The sequence below is a fragment of the Cercospora beticola genome, chromosome 8 (assembly GCF_033473495.1).
Source record: "Cercospora beticola chromosome 8, complete sequence".
Classification (NCBI taxonomy): domain Eukaryota; kingdom Fungi; phylum Ascomycota; class Dothideomycetes; order Mycosphaerellales; family Mycosphaerellaceae; genus Cercospora; species Cercospora beticola.
In genome coordinates this window covers 828252-852858 of record NC_088942.1, presented here as the reverse complement: position 1 = coordinate 852858, position 24607 = coordinate 828252, and the positions used below count along the sequence as shown (strand labels likewise).

General features: G+C 52.3%; 12 protein-coding genes across 12 annotated transcripts; 6 read left to right on the top strand and 6 right to left on the bottom strand.

Annotated features, from left to right (window-relative positions):
- Positions 1 to 409: 409 nt before the first annotated feature.
- Positions 410 to 1484, bottom strand: RHO25_011661 (uncharacterized protein; the record flags this gene model as incomplete). The annotated part of the gene is made up of 2 exons (XM_023603086.2): positions 410 to 1318; positions 1383 to 1484. The coding sequence occupies 2 exons, from the start codon at positions 1482 to 1484 to the stop codon at positions 410 to 412; spliced, it is 1011 nt and encodes a 336-aa protein (XP_023454591.1).
- Positions 1485 to 3911: 2427 nt separating this feature from the next.
- RHO25_011660 (uncharacterized protein) lies at positions 3912 to 4494 on the bottom strand (the record flags this gene model as incomplete). Its single annotated transcript, XM_023603085.2, has 2 exons — positions 3912 to 4232; positions 4318 to 4494. 2 exons carry the CDS (start codon positions 4492 to 4494, stop codon positions 3912 to 3914), a joined length of 498 nt encoding a protein of 165 aa, XP_023454592.2.
- Positions 4495 to 5313: 819 nt separating this feature from the next.
- Positions 5314 to 6315, bottom strand: RHO25_011659 (uncharacterized protein; the record flags this gene model as incomplete). Its single annotated transcript, XM_065603442.1, has 2 exons — positions 5314 to 6240; positions 6289 to 6315. 2 exons carry the CDS (start codon positions 6313 to 6315, stop codon positions 5314 to 5316), a joined length of 954 nt encoding a protein of 317 aa, XP_065459514.1.
- Positions 6316 to 6897: 582 nt separating this feature from the next.
- Positions 6898 to 7629, bottom strand: UBC1 (Ubiquitin-conjugating enzyme E2 1; the record flags this gene model as incomplete). Its single annotated transcript, XM_023603083.2, has 4 exons — positions 6898 to 7037; positions 7156 to 7369; positions 7480 to 7525; positions 7586 to 7629. 4 exons carry the CDS (start codon positions 7627 to 7629, stop codon positions 6898 to 6900), a joined length of 444 nt encoding a protein of 147 aa, XP_023454590.1.
- Positions 7630 to 8269: 640 nt separating this feature from the next.
- Positions 8270 to 9648, bottom strand: RHO25_011657 (uncharacterized protein; the record flags this gene model as incomplete). The annotated part of the gene is made up of 3 exons (XM_023603082.2): positions 8270 to 8316; positions 8375 to 9400; positions 9456 to 9648. The coding sequence occupies 3 exons, from the start codon at positions 9646 to 9648 to the stop codon at positions 8270 to 8272; spliced, it is 1266 nt and encodes a 421-aa protein (XP_023454400.2).
- A 481-nt stretch (positions 9649 to 10129) lies between these two features.
- Positions 10130 to 11360, top strand: FEN1 (Elongation of fatty acids protein 2; the record flags this gene model as incomplete). Its single annotated transcript, XM_023603081.2, has 2 exons — positions 10130 to 10142; positions 10192 to 11360. 2 exons carry the CDS (start codon positions 10130 to 10132, stop codon positions 11358 to 11360), a joined length of 1182 nt encoding a protein of 393 aa, XP_023454399.1.
- Positions 11361 to 11664: 304 nt separating this feature from the next.
- Positions 11665 to 12633, top strand: RHO25_011655 (uncharacterized protein; the record flags this gene model as incomplete). The annotated part of the gene is made up of 1 exon (XM_065603441.1): positions 11665 to 12633. The coding sequence occupies one exon, from the start codon at positions 11665 to 11667 to the stop codon at positions 12631 to 12633; it is 969 nt and encodes a 322-aa protein (XP_065459513.1).
- Positions 12634 to 13699: 1066 nt separating this feature from the next.
- On the top strand, positions 13700 to 14452 carry RHO25_011654 (uncharacterized protein; the record flags this gene model as incomplete). Its single annotated transcript, XM_065603440.1, has 1 exon — positions 13700 to 14452. The coding sequence occupies one exon, from the start codon at positions 13700 to 13702 to the stop codon at positions 14450 to 14452; it is 753 nt and encodes a 250-aa protein (XP_065459512.1).
- Positions 14453 to 14862: 410 nt separating this feature from the next.
- RHO25_011653 (uncharacterized protein) lies at positions 14863 to 16958 on the top strand (the record flags this gene model as incomplete). The annotated part of the gene is made up of 6 exons (XM_023603080.1): positions 14863 to 14888; positions 14935 to 15652; positions 15711 to 15735; positions 15809 to 15920; positions 15992 to 16114; positions 16166 to 16958. 6 exons carry the CDS (start codon positions 14863 to 14865, stop codon positions 16956 to 16958), a joined length of 1797 nt encoding a protein of 598 aa, XP_023454196.1.
- Positions 16959 to 17510: 552 nt separating this feature from the next.
- Positions 17511 to 18260, top strand: RHO25_011652 (uncharacterized protein; the record flags this gene model as incomplete). The annotated part of the gene is made up of 1 exon (XM_023603079.1): positions 17511 to 18260. One exon carries the CDS (start codon positions 17511 to 17513, stop codon positions 18258 to 18260), a length of 750 nt encoding a protein of 249 aa, XP_023454403.1.
- A 398-nt stretch (positions 18261 to 18658) lies between these two features.
- RHO25_011651 (uncharacterized protein) lies at positions 18659 to 20410 on the bottom strand (the record flags this gene model as incomplete). Its single annotated transcript, XM_023603078.2, has 1 exon — positions 18659 to 20410. The coding sequence occupies one exon, from the start codon at positions 20408 to 20410 to the stop codon at positions 18659 to 18661; it is 1752 nt and encodes a 583-aa protein (XP_023454198.1).
- Positions 20411 to 22315: 1905 nt separating this feature from the next.
- On the top strand, positions 22316 to 24543 carry RHO25_011650 (uncharacterized protein; the record flags this gene model as incomplete). Its single annotated transcript, XM_023603077.2, has 4 exons — positions 22316 to 22358; positions 22639 to 22793; positions 22842 to 23242; positions 23292 to 24543. The coding sequence occupies 4 exons, from the start codon at positions 22316 to 22318 to the stop codon at positions 24541 to 24543; spliced, it is 1851 nt and encodes a 616-aa protein (XP_023454197.1).
- Between the last annotated feature and the right edge of the window lie 64 nt (positions 24544 to 24607).

Here is a 24607-nt window from a genome sequence, read left to right as displayed (position 1 = left end):
AAACGACTACACGCTAAATCCCATCCAAACCCGAATCCGAAAACGCCGGTCCAATGCTTGCTCGTCCTCGTGGCTCTCGTTCTACCCTACTTCGTACATTCTTTCGTGCGCTCGTCCAATCTTTGTCTCGGTCATTTCGTTCATATGTTGATACTTCGTTATTCTTCTCTCATATCGCGGCTTTGGTGGGCAGGCCGGCCAGCGACCACCTTTCTTGCCATTCCCACGGCTTTCCTCATCTCGTGCGAGGTAGCTAGCCTTGCACACGCTCTTTTGGTGTGCGGAATTCTGGTTCGTGTCTCGTACCCATCTTTCCGTCATTCGTGGCACCATATTGGGGTACAGTCCATTGCTCAGCTAGAAGCCTTTTTGCTTCTGCTGACTGCTGCTCCGCTCTACTGCTGGCTGATCACTCCCCGCCCTTCTGCTTCTTCAACGCCGCAGCCCAAGCGTTCGCCGGGATGGAGATGTAGTTGCTCTTGCCAGAGGAAGAAGGTCCTGCGACTGCTTCACGCTTGCCATTGTTCTTCTTGTTCTTTTTGCTCTGCTGGGCTTTATAGTTCTTGAACCAGGAAGCTGATGGCAAGCCGGAGAAGACTTGTGGTTCTGCTTCTGCTTCTGCTTCACGGCGTTGGATCATGAGGGGTCGGTATTCTCCGTTCTTGAGATCGAGGACACCGGGACCTTGAGGAAGATTTTGCTTCGACTGTTCTTCTGCTGCGCGCTTTGCGGGATAGCCGAATTGTTTGTTCCAGCGGTCTAGTGCCGCCTGGGATTCCGGGGAGATGGAGCCGGTTTCGGGGTCGACTGCGACGGAGAGCGCGTCTCGCTTCTCCTTGGCAGGATAGCCAAATTGTCTGTTCCAGCGGTCTAATTGCTCTTGGGCTTCTGGTGAGATGGCTCCGGTCTCAGGATCGACAGCGACTGAAAGGGCGTTTCGCTTCTCCTCAGAAGGTCGCCCGTCCCAGCGATCTAGTTGCTCTTGGACCTCTGGTGGAACGTAGCCGTCTGGGCCTACCGCGACGGAGAGGGCGTCTCGCTTCTGACCCAAGAACTGTTTGTTCCAGCGTTCTAATGCTTCCTGGGACTTCTGCGGAAGAGTCCCATCAGGGTTTGCAACAAATAAGCCGGCGTCTCGCTTGTCGTTATTCGATTTGCTGCTGCTGCCGCTATTCTTCGCCTTTTGCCACTTGTTCACGGCCTGCATGAACGAGTCTGGAACGCTGCCGTCCTTGTTTGCTGTGTTCCATTGAGCTTCGGCATCCCGCTTCGCTGGTGTCCATGTTGATGGATCAAAGCCTTGGAAAGCAATGTTCTTCTATTCGTTGTTCAGCTTGGATGATCTCAAGACACATCTCCTACAAATTGACAACAAAACTCACCTCAGCCAACAACTCCGGTGGAGGAACAGCAACAGGAGCAGCGCCCGTCTGAGCGGCGCAAAAGGCCAGCACAGCTGCCGCAATATACGAGTTCATCAACATGATGCAGAACGAACGAAGAGAAAGTTATTTGATCTGACGAAGGGGAGGACAGACTTGGTCGATCGGCCTTTTTTATCTTGGACGGATGAACTGGAAGTATTGCTACGGCATTATTAGAACGCCTACCAAAGGCGAAACGCCTAGACCTTCGAACTGTCCGAATCTTGGTCCACCGGGTAGAGAATCGCCAAGGCGTTCTATGACATTTCAACCATATATGAGTAGTATGGTCGAGCGGTGATTCGTTGGATTCGCGGAAACCCATGTCTAGCGTGCACAAAGCCTGCACAAATTCGACTTCATCGCACAATTCGATGCTGTGCAAGCTGCTTCTGGACTAGATCGAACATTCCGGATTCTGTGCAGCACCGCGAATTGTCCCGTTCCTGGAGGCGCAGACTGTCTAGAAAGTGCCTTGTTGGCCTGTGATTCGTTGCAGGTGAGTTGGCTGTCGTAGACGCCAAGGGTGTGGTATGTACCGAAAACACCGAGACTGAGCGGAACGATCGCTACGATGATTCGTCATACGTGCAGTTGTAGTGCGGCGGGGTTAGAAGATGATGGCGAACGATGGCATCGATGCAGTCTCTGGACGGAATCGCACGAAGGAACCATTGCAGGGTGGGAACAAACTTGATTCCAGTCTTGGCAAGCTGTGGGACGAGCGCATCTGGTTGATGTCTGCATTCCAGAGTCCAGGCCTTTTCGCTACTCTGGCGAACGAGAGATGTTGGCCCATTTCTGACCTTGTCCAATTCTTTGCGTGCATTGTGCTTTTGCGGTGTTGACATCGAGAATCTTGCCTGAGTACAGCATGAAAGCTCCATCGATGATGCTTTCGAGGTCTGGGATCCTGGCTACACTTCACTTGCTTCTTACTCCACTGGCATAGGTTCGCTCTAATGACCCATACTCAGAGCGACTTTCGCTGGTATATTTACAGTGCCGCAATACACAAGTCGCCTGGAAGTCGTATTTCAATAGCAAGATACCCAATCTTTTCTGCGAGGGATATCAGTTCGAGTCTTTCCGCTCTTGATGCGTTCGATGGAGCTCTCGAAAGGTTGAGCCAAGGCAAGCAACAGGGCTCCATCGACGATGTTCTGTAAGATCAGACTATGGCCCAAAACCATTCGCTTTATTTGGACCGACCCTTTCCCCTTATGACTCCACCGCCACTGGAACATTCTTCGTTCACCTCCGGCCGCCTTAAGCCAGCCCATTTGTAGTGTCGCGGCACGCAAGTCTTCCGGGAGTTGTGGTCCAAATGGCAAGGAACTCGACATGTAATTCTGTCGAGGGACGCTATTTCGGTTCTGGCCTTCTCCAATATCTTTTTGATTGATTTTTACGTGTGCTGTAGCCCGCCCGTCAACAGTCTCAATTGATACTGTCATGGGAAAACTTGCTGCAGGAACGACATCGATAGCCGCGGAAGCACGTGGATCACTCGAGCAATTTCTCCTCTTGCCATCGCTTTGTACCCTAACTATTCGGCGGCCTCAAGCAGCAAATATGTAGCACCGAAGAATGCTGTCGTGCCAACAGGGGATGTGGTCCAATGGTAAGATCCTCGGTCATAGAGACTCCCTTAGGGGAGTGTGACGCCGGCTGAAATCAGCCCGGTGTCGCTCCCACGGTCATAGCACCGTCTGAGCCAGACGAGGGATGCCAGTTCGATTCTGGCCTTCTCCATTTTCCTTTTGCTTCGTTGCATCTTTACTGCTTGAAGATCCGCTCGACAAGCACAGGATGACTTCCTCGAAATCATGCTCTTCAAGCTTTGCTCCTTTTGCTACAATTTCCCGCACTCGTCGTGCGCTCCTGAAAATCCCTTTCATCTCCACCTTTCACATACAGATTCCATGAACCCTTCCAAAACAACCTTCTCGTCGACAACAAACCGGGCGTTTGGCGCAGTGGTGTAAGTTGCACAACATCGTCCTACCCGTTAGTAAAGATGCTGACTCTAATTGCTGACAGAGCGCGTCTGCTTCGCATCTTCCTCGAAGACAGCAAATGCTGAAGGCCGCCAGTTCAATCCTGGCAACGTCCAAAGACTTTTCTTTTTTGCTTGGTTCGTGTCGTTTGTCGAAATGCAGTGGGCCGTCTTGTGATACATGGATGGCGGGTAGTCGCCTCCAGCTCCTGTGCTCTCCGTTGTTCTCGTTCTTGACACCGTGCGGGAGGGGGCCGAGAGGCTTAATTTTCTTTTTGCATTCTAGAACATACCTAACTCGCTCGAACGTGTTCCAAAATTCTGTTGATCTTTCCTCAATTTCTCAGCCATTTCTTTTGCTGGCACCAACATGTATCCTCTCATCTGGGGTATATCAAATCAATCTCCTCCAATTTCAACCTCAATCTCTTCTGACATCCTCAAATCATTTCAGATCAAACGCTCGCTCTTCCAAACTCGCTTCCCGCTCACAAAAACGCCGCAAAAACCATAAACACAAACGCCAAAAACCCATACCAAGTCGCCTGACTCCCACTTCCCACTCTCCACGCCATTCCCGTCGAGCCTTCTGTCCGGTTGTATAACGTAATAGCCAATCGTCCACCACAAATCTCGCTCGCATTGCCGTTGCACGCGAAACTACAGTTCGATTCGTCGAGTCTTTCGCTAAACGTGGAGAGGTAGGGAGAACAGTAGCATTCGCGGCCGTATTCGAGGCCGGCGAATCGGGCGTTGGCGGATTGGCAGAATTTGAGGCAGGAGCCGATGGTCATGGAGTTGTTGGCGGACTGTAGTAGTAGGAGCGGGATGTTAGCATAAATTCTGTGTATGCTGAACTACGCTTGGAGAGGACGCGTATGCGTATGGACTTACGAAGTTCCCGACTTCACTCAGTGCTCGTACACCGCCTGACCCAGCTACATCGATCGTCTCATTCCAGCATCCAGCATAAGTATAGCCATCTGCGTTCGGCAGCGGAGTCGCAGAAGGTCCAGCAGTAGTCGGATACACAATATTCGTATCCTGCGCCGCGACCAGCGCGATCATCATCGCCAGAGCGCAGATCAATAGTCTCATCATAGCTCCAGACATATCTGCAGTCAGCCGTCCTTCGAGTGTCGCGAGCTGTGTCGGCAGAGAGACAGGAGTCTTTGGAGGAAGCGTTCACCTGTCACATCAAGGTGCAAGTGAACGGGCGCGGGGTTTCCATCACCAACAGTGCAGAGGGCGCAGGATAGCACGGCGATGTAGAGTTCGACCAACAAAACACGCACGGAAAGTCAAAGAGTCAATGGAGGAAGCTGGGCGAGCTGGCTGTGTGAGGTCGCGTCCCGCCAATCCGGTTCAGCCCCAGAAGCTCGGACAGCACAACAGCTATATTTAGGGCTGTCACTCTTCACGAACAGCATCACCGGAAATGGAGTTCATTGAATGCTGTGAACTTTTGACTAGTGTCATTTACGCTAAGTCACTGACGACGAAACCGTAGGGTCTCGTTCGATGCTCACACGACCTTATGAACAGGTCGGCGCTCATAGCGGACAGAATGCTTCAGCTGAACCACAAGCGTATCGAAGTGACACGGTCGTGCGAACTGCGTTTCTGGCTTGTCTGGATGCGAACATCAATCGGGCAGTCGAAAGATGAAGGACAAGTTGCTTGAAGACGAATGACCACATCCTGGCCTAACGACTGCCAGCTCGTTCCAACTGTCACGACATGTAGAGCGTGCTTGAAGCGTGCAAGCTGGATCTCTGCCGTGTCCCATTTTGTTTTCTGGATGGTCCTGTATGCGTAGGATGCCATGAGGGTATCAAGAACATCTTCCGCAAGATTCGATCTGTGCAGTGCCAACGTAATGCATGGAATTCACAACTTCTCTCCTTGCTTGAGTTTATCGACTGCACTGGCCAGCTGCTCGGCTGTTTCGTACTTTTGTGCGGCCTCACAAACAAAAGCTGTTCCAGCATGAGCCAGTCTCCTCAACGATTCTTCCCACAAAACCATCATGAGATGCCCTCCAGTTCGTTCGATCGCCTCCTCTCTTGACAGTGCGAAAGACTTCAACTGTTGTTTGAGAGGCAGAAAGATATCCGGAAACTCAAGTGATGGGTATAGGGTGGTCATGCGCTTCCAGGAAGCCTCCGGTCGGGTGAAGCGCTCTTCTACACGGGGGCTCTTGCTCGAATCCAGCAGATAAGTGGCCAGAGTGTCTGAACCGAAGGCGCACACGAGAAGAGGATTTGCACAAAAAGTGAAGCAGGTGCGCAGAAACTTGACTTCGGCTGTGTCCGATGCGTCGGCTTTGGCGTACAAGGCTGTCTGGAGGTTGCCCTCGTCACCTGTGTCGTAAATCATCTCGATAGGCTTGAGCTTTGGTGGAGCAAGAAACAGGCCCCGTTGAAGTATTTTCGAGTGCGCGATGCAATTCTTCCACGTCTTGCAAACGCTCTGGGCGAAGAGTAAGTCCTTGATTGGCAGCTTTGACAGAATATTCTCCAGAAGCTCGACCGTGTTGAAGAGATTGTGGCATGCATCAGACTGCAACACATTAGCTCGCAACTCGAAGAGCGCGGTTTTCAGCTCGAGTTGTACCTGCTCGGCGCCTGAGAGCCCCTCTATTACGACTGGCATCTCGACAACCTGATCGTCCAGCTGAGGAGCGGCAATCTGGCTGGCGGAAGAACTCGCCGTATTGCTCATGGTCTTGCCGTCCGCGTTGCAGGGCTTGTGTTCGTCGATTTGATCAGTCGAGGGGCCCTCTATCTTGCTCGTGGTGTTCTTGACTACTTCGACCTGTCCAGCGTCAGTCACCGAGCTAAGATTGGAAGTTGTCGCGCGCACCTGTCCAATAACTCTGTCTTGAGCCATGATGGTTGTGTCCGCCTGTGTGGGGTGAGAAGTGACACTGATGGTGACAGATCGGGCGTTCAGTGCTGAGAGTTGGTGCGCAATGGAACGAGTAAGAAGTGGAAGATGTTCTTCAAATTATTTCAAAGTTCAGGCAAGAGTGCTGTGGCTGTCAGTAGCAAACAGCCCCAGTGACCTATCACGCGCATAATCACATGATAGCAAGTGAACTGAACGCGGACGGCAGAGACTTACCGCAGCATGAAAAGACAGCGTAACACCCAGTAATAGCATTTCAGCTCCCTAACGCACGAACCATGTGTGAGACAGGAATTTCCTAAAAGTAACCTCGTGATGCAAGTCGTCAAGCACTGCCATTGTCGCATGGCATAATGCCGCCTAAACTACGTCCGCGCCCGAATTCGTGTCGTATCGCCAGCCTCCTTGGCAAGCGAAAGCAAGCCAACCATGACCATGTACATGATGGTATGTGAAAAAGCAGCAGTCATGCCATGCCACCTCGAGATCCTCGATGGCCTCCCAGGTTGGCCGGCCGTCCATCATCGTGCAATCCGCGTCTATTCCATGTGTCGATCCGCTGCTCTAGATAGCGTACTTCCTAGTCCACTCTCTGGCGGTGGCCTCGTAGCGAGAGCGGTCGGTCTTGTAGACGTGTGCGATTTCAGGCACCAGCGGGTCGTCTGGGTTCGGGTCTGTGAGCATGGAGCAGATGGATAGCAGCACTGTTGTCAGATCGTGGTCAGCGTCTTTTCACAAATTTACCCCTCCATCGAGTCTCGTGCCCCTCTATTCTGCCCAGATCGTGCAGATGTCGCACGTCGAGTTTCCTGTTCCACGCACCTTTACTGATAGTGAGAGCGGGGCTCCACTGATCCCTCAGAATGTCCAAACAGATGCTGCCATTGCTGTTGATGTTCGGGTGGTAGATGCGGGTCGTGAAGTTGACCTTCGGTGGCTTGAATGGGTAGTCTGTTGGGAAGTGGATAGCGAGGAAAAAGACACCGCCCGAGTATGGTGAGTCGCCGGGGCCCATGATGGTCGCTTGCCAGTGGAACTGCGTGTATCGCGCGGTTAGTCACATGTGCCACTTTGACTGGGGATTTCGAGCGGTGCACTGCCGCACCACGGCGACTCGAGGGAAACGGAGGAAGTGCATGTACATACCAGGTCGTCACCGATAGGTCCTGCGCTGCATGATGAGGGAGGGTCACTGTGTGGCAGTCAGTATGTCGGCCTTCCACGACGTGCTGCGGCGGTGGTGACTGCGTACCGGCCCAAGTCCGTCAGCTCCTTGTTTATGCGCTTCAAGGCCATGCTGTCGATGTGAATGTGTTGTGGGTGCTCGAGTTGGTGGGACGAGCGCGGTGCGAGAGTGTCGGTCGGTGTGGTTGAAGTTGGTAAAAGGTTTGTTGCGTCAAGCGCAGAGGACTGTTGGTGACGAAGGGCAGAAGAGCGAACAGCGGTGCCTCCTTCCCCCGGAAACCGATTCCGAGGATCCTGGCTCCGGTGACTAGTTGGCGGCGCGTGTTTGGTGCCTGAGCAACGCCGCAGAAATGGCTACCGGCTTCGCTCTTGTGGTTCGGGTCAGGTTTGGCTTTGTCCCAGCTGATGACTGTCCGCGCTGTCGAACGTTGCAGATGAGGAGGGAAGGTCGAGGACGCGAATCGACCAAGAAAGAAGGTGGCGTTTCGATGCTGGCGAGTGACACAATGCAGGGCTTTGGGCTTCCACGTCTGGGCGGCTGCGGCCATTTATTTGACAGGCGCTTGTCTGGTTACTATACTTGTACACAGCCTCAATTCACGGGCAGTGCTGACACATGCAGCCGCTCCTCATATGGAATGCTACAAATCGTGCGACATGTTTCCTGTATACTGTACAGATTTCTTCGCTGTGTCCATTCCATGCACGCCACGCCTTTCATACAATGACGCCAACCTGAAACTCTCAAGGCCTAAACAAAGGCCTGAATGCCGGTAATGGCCCGACCAAGGATGAGTGCTAATAACAGGTCAGCATGTCCGCTCACGTGTGCATATGCGATAAGGAGTTGACTTACCATGAATGTCACTCTGTCCTTCGTAAGTCTGCGTCACGAACAAGTTCGACACATGTCGGCCGATGTGGTACTCATCGCTGGCAGCGTTGCCGCCGAAGATCTCCTGTAGATTCCTCGCGCCGACCAGTGCACGATCACAATTTTGACGTTTAATCATCGAGATCATCTCTGGAGCTGCCTTGCCCTCATCTTTTAGACGCCCGACTTGGTATGCGGCTTGGATGCCGAACGCTGCGTCTGTCGCAGCATCTGCAAGCTTCTTCTGCACGAGCTGATACTTGGCGATCGGGTTGCCCTTGAACTGCTTGCGCTCGAGAGCGTACTCTCTTGCTCGGGCTATGCAGTCCTCGAGAGCACCGATAACGCCCCATGCAATGCCATAACGAGCGCTATTCAGACACGAGAAGGGACCCCTTAGGCCCTCGACCTCTGGAAGCATCATCTCCTTGGCTATCGGCAGGTTGTCCATTTGAATCATGCCAGTTATTGATGCTCGCAGACCATTCTTGTGTCCAATCTTTGGCGTCTCGAGCGTGCCTGGCGGCGCCTCAGAACGCTCCACCAGGAAGCCACGAATCTTGCCAGTCTCCTGCAGCTTTGCCCAAACGAGCATCACGTCTGCAATTGGAGAGTTTGTGATCCACGTTTTCGAACCCGACAGGCTATAGTAGCCCTTCTTCGTGGGGTGTTCCTTTGCAACACTCTCCATGCTGCCGGGGTCCGACCCGTGGTTGGGCTCTGTCAGCCCAAAACAGCCCAGCATCTTGCCCTTCGCCATTTGTGGTAGAAACTTCTCCTTCTGCTCTTCGGATCCGAACTCTTCGATACCACCCATCGCAAGCGACGATTGTACACTCATGCCTGACCTGTATCCCGAGTCTACTCTCTCCACTGCTCGCGTGATCAATCCAGAAGCTACCGAAGAAACTCCTGCGCAGCCATAGCCTTGTATCGTTGCTCCTAGCAGACCGAGCTCGCCCATCTCCTCGAGGATCTTCTTGTCGTAGTTCTCATTGCGATACGCCTCTGCGCATACCATTAGCTGCCGTGTCTTGCTAGCAGAAGGTTTTGGCTGGCTTACCTAGCACTCTCGGCAGCATGCGCTCTTGACAGTATGATTCGGCTGTTTCTGAAATGGCCAATTCTTCCTCTGTGAAGTTGTATGCTGACCCCAAAGGGTCTTTCCAATCGAAGGCGGCAGGCGTCGAGGCATAGCGGCGGCCAATGGGTTGCGCGAGCTGCCTCGCGGCACGTGTGGACACGGATCTAAGCATGGTGAGATAATGCATTGAAGTATGGAGAGAAGTAGGAAAGTGGAGTCCAGGAATGGATTGAATTGTTCTACCAAGTCTAAAATATCATGTTCTGCAGAAGTCAATGTGCCAGCCGAGGACGATCTCGCAGCAGACCGGCTCGCCGAGGCCGCTCATGAACAGGGTCCGAAGAGGAAGCTGTTGCCGGCGATGATACATCCTGAAGCAGCAGTTCTCGACGACGTTCGACATTCGTGCTGATCATCGTCAGCCTCCAATTGGTCAAGTTGATCTCATTTCCAGTCCGCTGTAGATGTTGTATGCAGAAGGAGGTGATGGCCACAACGCGCTCTCAGTGAAGAAAGCACGTCCCGCCACTGCCGCCTACGTCACGTCACCACTTTGACGCGAACGCGTCTCGAACTTCAGCTTCATCGCGAATTCCGATCTCGACTTCCGACTCCGGTAACGACAACGAGGTAACACCCGACCAACCGCCAACATGGGTATCAAGAGTAAGTCATGCCACATACACCCTTGGCCACGTTTGCTAAACGCATGCAGACCTCTACCAAGTGATCCGCGACAACTGCCCCGATGCCGTCAAGGAGGGTGAGATCAAGACGCACTTTGGCCGCAAAGTCGCCATTGATGCATCCATGTCGCTCTACTCCTTTCTGATCGCTGTTCGCTCCAATGGCGAGCAGCTCATGTCGGACACCGGCGAGACTACCTCACACTTGATGGGCATGTTCTATCGCACATTGCGCATGGTGGATAACGGAATCAAACCGCTCTACGTCTTCGATGGTGCACCACCAAAGCTCAAGAGTGGTGAGCTGGCAAAGCGTTTTCAGAGAAAGAGCGAGGCACAGGAGCAGCATGAGGAGGCCAAAGAGACAGGAACGGCTGAGGAAGTCGAGCGGTTTTCGAGAAGAACTGTGAGAGTGACCAAAGAACACAATGCCGAAGCGCAGAGACTGCTGAAATTGATGGGAATCCCGTACATTATTGCGCCGACCGAAGCTGAGGCACAATGTGCTGTACTAGCAAGAGCTGGCAAGGTGTATGCCGCTGCTTCGGAGGACATGGACACGCTCACTTTCAACACCCCGGTCTTGCTGAGGCACCTGACCTTCTCAGAACAACGCAAGGAGCCGGTGCAGGAGATCCATCTGGACCGTGTACTTGAAGGGCTCGACATGGACCTCAAGCAGTTCATCGACTTGTGTATCCTCCTTGGCTGCGATTACCTCGATCCAGTCAAGGGAATCGGCCCAAAGAACGCGCACGCCCTAGTCAAGGAGCACAAGACGCTGGACAAGGTTGTTGAGTACATTGAGAAATCTGGGAAGTACACGCTTCCTGAAGACTGGCCCTACCAAGATGCTCGACAGCTCTTCCTGGAGCCTGACGTACGTTCAGCGGATGCTCCAGAGTGCGACTTCAAGTGGGAAGCTCCAGATGTGGACGGCCTCGTCAAATTTCTGGTTGAAGAGAAAGGCTTCAATGAGGATCGTGTCCGTTCCGCGGCGGCACGTCTGCAGAAGAACCTCAAGTCGGGACAACAATCCCGTCTCGAGGGTTTCTTCAAAGTTAAAGAGAAGACCGACGAAGAGAAGGCATCTCTGAAGCGTAAGAATGAAGAGAAGGTCGAGGCTGCCAAGAAGAAAAAGAAGGACGAGGCCAAAGAGAAGAAAGCTGCGAAAGCCAAGCCGAAGATGAACTCGTAAGAGCATCGAAACTGATGTGCATTTGTTTCCGAAGCGCTGGCGTTGGTTGGTGTTCCACAAGCTGCGAGATGCCGCTGGGTCTTACATTGCTGAAAAATGGGTTTCTTGCTCCGGAAGAGTGACGACAGCAATAGTCTGGAGAAGTTTCGCTCAGAACGAAGCTCCGGTGTTTGTATGTATCAAACATAACAAAGCGATCAACACAAGGAGCAATCTGGCTCATCCACGGTTCGTACAAAAGAGTTGCTCTTCCTGCTGCTGACGTTGCCAGGTGAGATCTGCACGCCTTCCTGCCGACATCAAAATGGCAGAATCGAGACGCGAGTACGGCGGTACTGCTGGTGCTCAACTTGCGGCCATTCCAGAGCTCATGGAAATGATCCTTCTTGAATTGCCATTGAAAGAAGTCTTGGCTGCGCAGTGCGTCAACAAAGATTTCAAAGATACGATACGGGACTCGCACAAGCTACAAAAAGCCCTCTTCTTCAAATCAATCGATGAGACAGTTCTGCACCCCATATCGAAGTTGTCGGCACCACCCGCATGCTCGTCACCACAAGGATGCCATGCCAATAGCAAAAAGGGCGATTGGTCGATACGCGAACAGCAAGACCCGGTAACACATTGGGCGCGCCAGGCTCCTAAGCCAGACGAAACTCGTAGAACGACCACACTGAACCCTTTTGTTTATAGAGTAGACCCGCCGTGGCTGGAATTCATTGAGCGACGCCCGACAGTACATGGGACAGTGGACTACTACAGAATAGTCCGTACTGATCTCACTCCATCGGCTCATTCGTACCTCACTGCCCAGTCTCCGGCCTCCCTCAAGAGAATGCAAGTATTTCAGCCTCCAGCTTCTGAGGTCTGGCTGCACTGTCCGGCCATTTTCGAGGCCAAAGATGAAGACGGCAAGTGCTACGAGCCCCACTGGCATAGCGTCCAGGCGAGACAAGGTCAGCCTGGTGTCACTGTAGGCGATATCAAAGAACACGCAGATCGCTTCGGTGGGACAGTTGAACTGGTCATACCCTCTGGAACAAAGCTCTTGTGTGGACAGGGCTATGGGAGGTGGTACGTGGGATCCGGCGAGCTTCAACATGAAACCCAGCTCATGGCGACTTGTTCGAGGACGATGTATGAGTTTCTGGAGCCGAATACGGAGCATGTGCCTGCTGCGCCGCCGCCGGCTCCTACCGTGCTATGCATGCTTGGAAGAAAGCCAGTTAGTCGCTTCGACTCGTGCATAGTCGGATGGCACAATCGGCGTTGAGGGTCTGGCTGGTATATGGGAGAATGATGACCATGAATTGCACGTGCATCTGGTCAAGGGTCGGCGAGAGGTGCGACATTGCGAGGGCTTCATTCTGTGGCCAATGCGCGGCCGAAAGTGAGAGTGGGTCTTTCTGTCTAACAACGCAGGTTCTGGATTCTTGCTTTTATGAGGTTGCAGCTGTTCTAGAATTGCAATGGATTTGCAAAAGCCGCATGAGACGGCCGAGATGGTTCGCGTCATTCTCGGCCCAGTAGCAGTTGGATTAATCAGCGACGGGATAGTTGAGGACTTGCGTTCGATGTCACTGTTTGATGACTGTAGTAAGTAAGAAAGCAATGAGCCGCGCTTATGTGTACAAGGTCTGCTACCTGGTCCCAGCAGATCCCATTGAACTTCTCTCGGCACTTTGCAAGGACAGAGCAAAAGTTCCTCTGGAAACGAGGACAAAGCCAGACCCGATGCCATACCTATCACGACCCCTCCAGAAGGCAGCTGAAACGTCCCGCAAGGGCTTCGAATTGGCGATTTAGACATCAGCATCTGCCAAGCGATAGTACTATGACAAGGGCAGTTGGCAGCTGTAAGGCCGTAACCCGTGGTCGCCGAGCAGTAGCCATAACGGGTAAGAAACAAACGAGCTACCTGCGCTTACGATTCAAGATATGCAGGGCTATAGAATATGATCCACGCATGCAGGGCGGAAAACGTTATCCTGGAGATGGCCATCTGACTAGCCTCTACAGTTCCTGCGAACGAGCCAAAGGACGGACGTCAGAACCAACAAATGCTGTTGAGCTCGACAGTCCAGCTTTGCGGAGTGCAGCCCGAGTCGTGGTCTGGAAGCTGCTGCTGGTCTCAGTCAACGATATTGGTCTTGGATCAGCATGATCTAACGTGACAGGGACGTCAAAGGATCTCATCTATGCCACAGGTTCTGTCGTCTAAGAAATTCTCCAATTCTTGTGCCGACATTGGTTCATGTTATGGATCTTGTTGACGTCCACGAGTAAGAGACCCGATCGTTCATAGTGTCTGCATTCGAAAGCTGATATATGACAGCATCATGTCGCCTATCATGACAGTCTTCAGCACTCCAGACTTACTAGAGGCGATCCTCCTGCGACTGCCAATCCTCGAGATACTCCTCGCTCAACGCGTCAGTCGAACCTTCCACAAAACCATCAAGCGTTCTCGTCGACTACAGCGCGCACTATTCCTGCAGTCCTACGGGGACTCAACTATTAGCCTTGATGGCTGGCAAGAAGCTTTCAGCACCAAAGACTGTGATTCACAAGACTCCTGCGAGGCGAACAATTACCACATGGAAGACATCCTGGATGCAACCTTACGCGATGATTGCAAATGCAAATGGGTCCTTCGAGGCAGCAAATCGGATAAGCCCTGCGGCATGTTGTACAATCCTTTGTATTTCGTCGCTGTCGAACTCATTTCCGCCAGCAAAGCTGTCGATGATAATAGCAAGAAGCAACCACGAATCCACGGACGAGGAAGCTCGAGAGAAGTCAACGCCTCCTGGAGAAATATGTTGATGACCCAGCCTCCCGTACAATGCTTGATTGTGGACACCTCAGGCGTTCTCCACTGGCATATTCTACGTTCGGATGAAAGATCGGCTGGGATAACCTTCGGTCACTTTGAGAAGTTCCTGAAGGCATTCCAGAATGTGAGGCCTGAGGAGGCTACGATTTATAGTGCGAGTGGGTCGAGGATCCTCCCTGTTACTTCTACGGCGGCGGAGATTTTGGCGGAAATTGAGGATGCAACTGGAATCAAGCAGGAAGAGATAGAGAGTTGACGGATGCTCGTTGTTGAGCGAGTCAGTGCAGATGCTTGGAGCTCACGGCACACGTCGGGGAGGATGTTGTTCTGAGAATCTGCTGGGTGGATGAAATGAGGTTACGAGCAGCACGGGAGACAAAGTGAATAACAGAACTTGACTCCTTGGTGTTTGCGTTGATGCGCACTCTGCGGGATGTGAGTAACAAGCTTCAGCCTAGCGAGCAGGTTGTGTTCACATTGAGATAACGGCACGGCTGAAAGTGAAGGCGCGGATGTTTGCTTGACGCGTTCGTACCCGCTGCGTTCGTGAACAGCAGCTTTACGTTGCGTTCAACCACCTCCACCTCATTCCACATCTTCACCTCTACACCGACACAACACACACTGTCACAAGAGTCACCAGCGCGCGCTCCAGGGCACTGAACAATGGCTACATCACAGCGCGAACCGGAGTAGGTTGTCATCTCTGATGTGTCGAACAGCGCTAATAATTTGCAGCATCATCGTTCCGCGGGCAAGGGCCTTCGACACACCGGAATTGCTGGAATCGATCCTCCTTCAGCTGCCCATGTTCGACCTCACAAGCGCGCAGCGCGTAGATCGAACTTTCCAGCATGCAATCAAGAAGTCGCCGTCTATTCAGCGAGCTCTGTTCTTCAGACCTTACGGAAACTTTGTTGCACGTCTCGAAGATCCGGATAAAGTCTTCGAGACCGAGGAATGTGCCTCAAATGCAGCGTGCAAGACTTTCAGAGGTGGTAGCTGGTTGCAAGACACCGATCGCAACATGATCAAGTGCGCATGGGTTCGTGACACATCTGGCCGACGATGCGATGTGGTGTTCAATCCTCTAGCATCAATGTTTGACGATGTTGAAATCACCGATATCAGTGACGAGCTCGACCCACTCGAAATTGAGGATCTCGACGAGTGGGAATACGAAACAGTTTTGATCAAGAACGCCCGCCTAGAGATTGGCCCTGTGAAAGAGGAGTCTGGGCCGGACGCATCGTGGAAGAGCATGCTTTTGACACAGCCACCTGTGAAATGTATGGTCGTGGATACTATGGGCGCATCCCACTGGCATGTTCTGCGCGCCGAGAAAAACGCTGAAGGTATTACCGTTCGCCAACTGCAACAATTTCAGGCAGCTTTTGCGAACAAATGGAGGACCACGGTAGAGATATGGGCCGCAGATGGCTTCAGACTTACTCCGGTAGCTGCTTCCGCAAGCGGATATCTTGGCTGAGGTCAATGATGCGGTCAACGTGCAGGAGAGAGAGGACGCAGAGAATCAGAGTGAGTCGATAAGAGACCACCCACAACAACCAACTAATTCCGACCAACAATACCTCCATGATGAGTAAATCAGGAAGCACTAAAGCCGACAATTTGACGGTGGATACCAGGAATGGCTTGAGAGGGGACCTGCGGTCGTCTCAGGAAGGTTCCTGCCTTCAGTTGCTCGTTGTACCTGCCCGCAAGTGAGCGTGTTCGGAAGGCGAAGTCACGTCCGTCTGTTCCACGCGTGCTTGCGTGTTACGTTTGTACTCAGACAGCAGCTGCACTTTTCGATCAACCACCTCCACCTCAACACACATCCATCAACATTCCCAGAGCTTGCGCCAGAGCACTTCGTGCGCCTCCAAGATATGGCAGCAAGAATCAATCATTATCCGTGAGCGGAGAAGGGTCCTTGACCCATCGATCGTGTGTTGACTTTCTCTAGCATCATGTCCGCTGCAGAGCAAGTCTTCCGCAACTTGGATTTGGCAGAAGCTATACTCATTGAACAGCCGATGCTCGACATCTGGCACCTCCAAACCATAACTTCCACGTGCGTCGCCGCTGTCCAGGCGTTCTCGCGATTGCAACGCGCACTATTTTTGAAACCTTACGATAATCGGCGGGCCCGGCTTGACGACCTTGAGCGATACTTCAAAATCGCGGATTGTGCGTCAATAGAGGATTGCGATGAAAGCGAGGCGAATGAAAGCACGGAAGATCAGGAGAATGCTCAATGGGTGTGGGAACCATCTGCGCAAGCATGCGACATCGTTCTCAACCCTGTGTTCGCATTCTTCAACGAAAGCAAGCCAGATGGAACGGAGGTCGACTCTGATGATGAGTTCGATTACCCTCTTCCGCGCGACATCAGTCCTGGTGGGCAGTCCCTCGGTCATCCATCCTCGAAGCTTGAGGTCGGAGGAGACCTTGTAGCCATCGGTCATTTATCCTCGAAGCTCAAGTATAGAGAATTCTTGATGAGCATGCTCTTGACGCAGCCGCCGTTGGCCACTCTTGCAATAGAAAATTGGGACGCCAATCACTCCCACATCCTGCGGCCAGAGGAAGGCACCGAAGGCATTACTATTGGCCAAGTGCAACGACACCTGGAAGCATTCCCCAATGCCATTGGAGCACAATTCATTTGGAAGCTGGGTGGTTTCACAATCCTTCCCATTACCTTGACAGGGGCAGAAATCGCGGCTGAAGTCAAAGCTGCCATGGGTCTCGAGTAGAAGGGGGAGAACGAGCAGGAGGAGGGTGCAGAAGAGTGAAAGCAACTCAATCAGAGAGCTACGGATGATGATCGACTTGATTCGAGTCATAGCACCTTATCTGCGACGAGCATTAATGGTGCCTTAGCACCAAGACGTATGCGCGAGACTCTGGGCAACATCGCTTCGTGGAAGATCTCCAGACCAAATGACAGATTCACAGTCTTTTCTCTCTCGAACGTATGAGCAGCTCTCGTTTCTCGCCGCGAACGTTGATTAGTATGAATAAGACACGCAACGGGCGACTACATTGGCCGCGTGGGGCCTCCTACTAGTTTTAAAGACTTGTTTGTCACCGTAGCCCCGCAGCAAACAGTGAACGCGAATTCCCGAAGAGAGTGACTTGCCGCTCTTCACTTGCACTTTTCACATAAGTATTTTCACCTCGACTACTTTGCTGACGAATACATCTGAGCACACTGTCACGGTCACTCGAGCCCATCCTGCAACAGTCGAAGAGCAAGAACTATCTCAAGAACCGATTTGTTACAAACAGGTGACGCCTCCATCATCATGGCTGCTGCGACGGCAGTTTTCGATACTGCGGAGCTACTCGAAGCAATTCTCCTCCAGCTACCACTAGCTGATATTCTACGCGCACAACGCATCGACCGCACGTTCCACGACGCTATCAAGAAATCGCCTTCTGTCCAGCGAGCTCTCTTCCAGAAGCCTTGCGGCGACTTCACCGTTGAACTCATAGACTGCGATAGGTTTCTCATGAAGGAGTGTTTGTCACTGGAGACCTGCAACGACCGGGACATGGCGCCGATACGCAAGACAGGGAGTTTTTACAGCCACACATGGGTCCAAAGTGGAACAGACAGAGCTTGCAGCATCGTAATCAACCCTTTGCTCTTGACATATCAGGATATTCGCATCATTCCTGGTCACTACACGTACAACCTCGACGCTGCATCATCCTGGAGTCCCGCGGCCAAGGCATCGTGGGAAAAAATGTTCTTGACCCAGCCTCCAGTGGGATGTGTGGTCGTCGATACTGGTCATTTTTCTGGACATTACCACATCTTGCGTTCACAAGACAAGGCCTCTGGTATCACTTTTGGTGATCTGCAGCGTTTTGCTGAAACCTTTCGCACTGGTCCAGATCTCGAGGTAGCCATTATAGGTATCGACATATGGAGCGCTAAGAACGAGGCTCGCATCCTTCCTGTCACTGCTACAGCAGCGGACATTTTGGCTGAAATCGAGATGGTGAAGGGGGAAAAGAAGGAGGAGATTGAAGAGCCGGAGAGCGACTGATGCGAGGCTTTACGGACGGAGAGCCATGTAAAGCAAGTCACAACACTGTTCGCGAGTCGACGAAGCGAGCCATCGCGGGAGCTTCAGAGAGGATTTGCAAATCGTTGGGCGACGCTCGTGATGAGTGATCGCTGATTCCAGCATTGCGTAGCTTTGCACAGAAGCCAGGTTGGAAGAGCACCAAACTCCGTAACGCCATTGTTCTGGAGATCGATACACAATGACCAGATAGCTTGCGGTATCACGGTTCTTTGTCCCATTTGGCAAAGCGACAATACCGTAATGGTCTTGGGCACCAAATGCAAATCGGTTGACGAATTTACAGTGCTTTCTGCATCCATTGTTCTGATACTTCTTGAACTTCATCGTGCCGCAAGTTTGATGGCTTTAGCTCCGCATTATGTCCCAGCCAACTTCAACCCGTAGACCTCCGGCTTGAACCACTCCACCAACAGATCCTGCAGCACTTCCTGCGCCAGCTTCTTGGCCTGCTCCGAACTGTTACTTTTTCCTTCAATGTATAACTTAATCTTCGGCTCCGTCCCAGATCCTCTCACAGTGAACACCACATTCTCCAATTCACATGTAATCATCTGCGCACTAGCATCTACTGGCAGAATCGGCTTGTTGTCTGGGGTCCCACTATCATAACCAATCGTCAAATCCCTCCATCGCAGAATCTCACGCTTCCCAAGCTTCGTCGGCCGAGACCCAGCATTCAACTTCCGAATATCATCAAAAGCCCGATTCGTAATTTCCGGCGCAGGCGAGATTAGATAAGTGTTCGCATCCTCAAAATAACCATACGTCTGATACAATTTCTGAAGTTTCTGCCAAGGTGTCATGCCTTGTTTTTTCCATCTTTGCCACGCAGTGAGGAAGACTGCTGCAGCTGCTATGCCGTCTTTATCCCAGACGACGGTGGGAAACATGAACCCGATGGCTTCTTCGAACGCGAAAGCGGGGTCGTAGCCTTGGTTTTGTAGGTCTTGTGCGACGTTGCCGAGCCATTTGAAGCCGGTTAAGGTGTCTTGGAAGTGGAAGCCTTCTTTGGCGGCCATGCTTGCTAGCATGCGGGATGAGACTGTTGAGGCGAGCATTGCTAGTTTTGATTTGTCGCCTTTGTAGGTTTCGAAAATGTGGGAAGCGAAGAGGATGCCGATTTGGTTTCCTGTGAATTGGTGGTATACGCCTTTCGAAACCCGCTGTGCAAAGGAGAATCGATGAGCGTCTGGGTCATTCGCGATGATGATGTCGGTATCATTTCTGTTGGCTTCTTGAATCGCCAGATCGAGCGCGCCTTTCTCTTCTGGATTGGGGAATGGCACCGTTGGAAATTCTGGATCGGGCTCTGCTTGTGCCTTTACTTCTCGCATGAAGTGTCCTCGGAACCAGAGCATGTAAGCGATTTGCTTCATCATGGTCAGTCCAACGCCATGCATTGCCGTGTATGTGAAAGGCATGGCTTGCTCGACAGATGGAAGTGGCCAGACGAGCTCGCGAATATGGTCGAGATATGACTTTGCAGTCTCGGAAAACACATTTTGCACACGCTCGTGGCTATCGACCAGTTTCGTATCCCATGTCAAGATCTGCTTGACGTTATCGATAGCTTTGGCAATCCCGGCATCATGAGGCGGGATGATTTGGCTACCATTGCCCCAGTACACCTTGTAGCCATTATCGTTCTTCGGGTTGTGACTGGCAGTGACCATAACACCAGCCACCGCCTTGTAATTCATGACTGCAAACGGGACCATCGGCGTGTGACAGATCTGGCCGAACCATAGAACTTTCATGCCTTTCTCAAGGAAGGTAGCAGCAGCCAGTCGGGCAAATTTCTCCGAGTTGTACCTTGCATCGTATCCTACAGCAATGGCCAGCTCTTGAGGAGGACGAGGAGTTTGTTGCTCGATGACATAGTCCGCAAGTCCTTGGGATGCTTGGAGTACAGTCAATGAGTTCATGTGGGCGAAGCCAGCTTTCATGGAAGATCGTAGACCGGCAGTTCCAAATGCTATTCGCTTTCGTAGTCGGAGTTCTAGTTCGATCTGGTCATCTTTCGTGAGCAGTTCCTCAATTTGGCTTCTTGTTTCGTGGTCTTTGTCTTGCTCAAGCCACTGGCGAGCGAGCTCTGTTGCGGACGCCATGGACGCGACAGACGCGGCGAAAACCCCTCGTCAATTCGACCAAAATCCGTTCTTTTGGTGAGAGGAAGACTTTGTGTTGTTGTCAGCACGAAATGTAGCTTCGAAGACACGTGAAGTTTTAGCTAGCATATCGCGACGGCGCTCGCCACGACCGTCTCGCAATTCCAGCAATCATGACGTGTCGCAGCTCGCCGCCGTCATGGCTGGGCATGGACGTGGACAGTTGTTTCAATGATCGAACGAGAAAGTTGCTGTCGGCCAGTAGCTGCTGCCTATATCATCACACACTCCTCAACATCTGCTCTCAACGCGTGAGCTCAAGAGCAAGGTTGTGAAATGACTGTGTTTGTCACAGGACTTGGCGGTGGTCACATGTGGATTACAGACATACTTGTGGTTTCATGGGGATTGCACATATTCTCATGCTATGCCGTGAGCCGGAGCTCCGTAAAGCATACACGAACCAAACAAGATCGAGGATTGTGTGATCACTTTCCACCTCGCACATGGAGAAGATACAGCTCATGAAAATAGCCAAGCAATGCCCATATCTAGGCAGAGCGGTGACCAGAGCGGATTTGATTGTCTGCAATACGCCCCTCGAGCCGGTTTATCATCATGTTCACAGACTGACCAGTCTTCTTGATCCGATAGCGGCCGGAGAGGCCTCGTCGACTCACCGGTACTGCAGTGTTCATTGATGGAGTGTCCGGCTCATCCGGCCCGCATCTTGAACATATGCTGTGTATCGGACTCCATTCTCGAGGGCTGCAACGCCGGCAATGTTTGTCGAGCATCCAGATGCTGACGAAGTCATTGCGAGGCATCACCAAGTTGTGTAGCACACAAGCCTCACCGACTTCTGTACATCCCTCCACGGCAATCGAGCAGGTCTGCGGATGCTTTGCGGACACAGAGGGCTGCACTGTATTGGTCTTCCTCTCTCAGTCGTTGTCAATGTGGTGACGTCCAGTTAGTGGACGTTCTTAGTAATTCCAGAACACCTCACCCACCAGAGTGGGATCTGGGACCGACATGTCGATACCCGCTGAGATCGTGCAGCAAGAAAGAGGCGGCTCGGACCTCGTGGCTAGCGGTCAGCTCCCGGGCCCAAGGCCGCATTCGAGAAGTCGGAAGCGAACGATTTGGCCGATATGCGTGTGACCGTGTCTTAGTAGTGCTCAGTTTCGCCCCTTGCTGCCACAAGGTTGATGTCGACGTGGCTGTGGACGCACACCGCCGGAGTGCCACGTCAAGATTGCCGCTCGGCACTCGGAACTCTGTCTGCCCTCCCGTGACCTCATCCGCTGCACGCTGCGAACTCTCCTGGTCGTGCAGCGACCGCAACCCTCTCAGTTCACGTTGTGCAATGCATTTTCGTCGTCGACCAGAGTTCGCGGTGAGGTGATGTTGCTCATCATCATGGCGAGGTAGCACAAGAATCGTCCTATATCGGAAACTAGACCCACAACTGCCTTGGGATGCTGCTAAACGACACCTTTTCCAGCAACATGGAATCTTCACCTTCCATCCTGCCAGGATCTTCAGCCTCCACCCGACAAACTTCACTGGGACAGCCCTAAGTTACCACCTTGCACTTCTAGCTTCGAACCAAAGCCGCGGCCTGCAGTTCTTGGTCTAAGTTCCGAAGCTCTGGAAGTCGTGGACGACCACTCACCTGTGACCACTCACACGCCCTCCGTGGCAGCAACGCCACGCAGTGACAAGGAGCGTGGGCGGATCGACACGCAGCGCTGGCGAACGAGTACATCGCCGTGTATCTCCCATTTTGGGTATAGAGCACGCCATACCTCCAATCACAACACCCCAGCAGGCACTGCTTGACCGCATTGTTCCGGGAAACATAGTTCTATCGAAAGAAGGCAAAGCTTCGGAAGCAGCTGCATGCCTTGGATGATATCAGAGCGTCTGCTCAGACGCCTTCCTTGTAAGTAGTGTCTCCATTCGCCCACTTCCTGTATCACCACCACTAGCGTTGGATCCTCCTGTGAACGGAGACGTTGCGGCATGGTGTCACGGGACGCCACATGCAGAGCTATTCATCTCGTGAATGCGATGAATCGGCGGTAAAGGGATCGTCAAACTTATGAGAGCCTGCGCTTGTTCGCTGTGACTTGACAACAACCTCCAACCACCAACGAGCATCATGGAACCTGTTCACTACAAGGATGACGTGAAATCAGAGAAGAAGCTTATCCCTTCCACAGTCACTCCTTATGGCCAGCATTATTCTCAGTTGCCCACCGAAGATCCTTCTACTCCAACGACGAACAATGCACCAAATGCAGCACGACCGGGGACAAATTATACACGCATCCGAGACGAAGATGATCGGGAACTTGCTCGCATAGGCTATGAACCGGTATATTCTTCTCGAACGCTGATTACATGTCACGCTGACCAATTGCAGGAATTGAAACGCGAGTTTGGTAGATGGTCTACACTTTCATACGCAATATCAATCCTCGGAGTGCTTGGTTCACAGCCCGCTACCTATGGCGTGCCAATCAGCGACGGGGGACCATCGACCGCCGTCTGGGCATGGTTCATCGGTTCTATCATGGCATACATGATCGCAAGCTGTGTAGCTGAGCTTGTGTCGGCGTACCCGACTGCTGGTGGCATGTACTTCGTGCCTGCGAAGATTGTACCACAGAAGCATCTGCCCATCTGGACCTGGATCATCGGATGGTGCAACTTCCTTGGTCAAGCCTGCGGAGTGGCATCGATAGCCTATACCTTGGGACAGATGACGCTGGCCATGAGAAGTATCCGATCGAGACTGGTGGATGGGGCCTATGAATTTTCGCCGTAAGTCGTGCACCTGCACATGCCTGGATGTGTTGCTGACCTTTTTCAGGAAACCGTACCAGATCGTGATTATCGCTCTGGGCATGCTTATTGTATTCGGAGTCATCTGCTCGCTAACAACAAAAGGCTTGCATCGATTGATCATCTGGTTCGCGCCGATCAATATACTGGCTACCATTGGCATCATTATCACACTACTTGTGATGACTGAAGACAAGCGCGATGCGAGTTTCGTCTTCATGGATGTCAGAGATGGATCTGGCTATGGCTCCGAAGGCTTCTCGTTCTTGCTTGGATTCCTGAACGTTGCTTGGGTCATGACCGACTACGACGGCACTACGCACATGTCCGAAGAAACTCACGACGCTGCTATCCGCGGTCCGGATTCGATTCGCTGGGCAGTAATAATATCAGGTGTGCAAGGCTTCGCGCTGAACGTTGTCTTCACTTTCTGTCTTACCGAAACCTATATGGATGACATCGTTGGATCACCGACAGGACTTCCAGTCGCACAGATCTTTTTGAACGCCGCTGGCAAAGATGGAGCGACCGTCATGCTCTTCTTTGTCATGCTGATCCAGTTCTTTACCGGAGCGTCAGCTATGCTTGCCAACTCACGCATGGCATATGCTTTCGCGAGAGACGAGGCGTTGCCGTTTTCGAACATCTGGAGTAAAGTAAACGAGACGACAGGGACACCTGTGTACGCTGTCTGGTTCGTGGTTGGCTTTTGTGGCTGTCTGAACCTCATCGGTATTGGCTCGACACAAACAATCACGGCCATCTTCAATTTATGCGCACCATGCCTGGACCTCAGCTACATTGCGGTGATACTGGCTCGCCTGATCTACGAGGATTCGAATACGTTTGTCCCTGGCCCTTACACATTGGGAAAATGGTTGCCAACCAAGCCTCGGAGCATCATCGCAATCAGCTGGGTCCTGCTTATTAGCGTTGTGCTTTTCTGCCCGACGACCATACCTGTCACGGCCACGAACATGAATTATGCTGTCGTTGTGGCGGCAGCCGTTGCGGTCTTTGCGCTTTCATGGTGGTTCTTAGGCGCCAACAAATATTATACCGGACCCCGACTGCGAAAGTTCGAAGACATCGGAAATGTGCTTCCCATGCCGCATGGTCAACCAGATGAAGGATCTCAAGCTTCTTCGATACCTGTCTCGAAGCCGCCAGCGTACTCGAGTCCACGAACAAGTAGCGATGGAGGATCAGGATCGCCAACCGAGCGGACGCCTCTCCAAGGAAGCGCCGGTGCGAGGTACGATGGTGGAAGTGCCATCTAACTTTCTCGAGCGCAGCCTGGGACAGCATCGACCGATTTTTCAAATGTACACAAAGAACTCCACC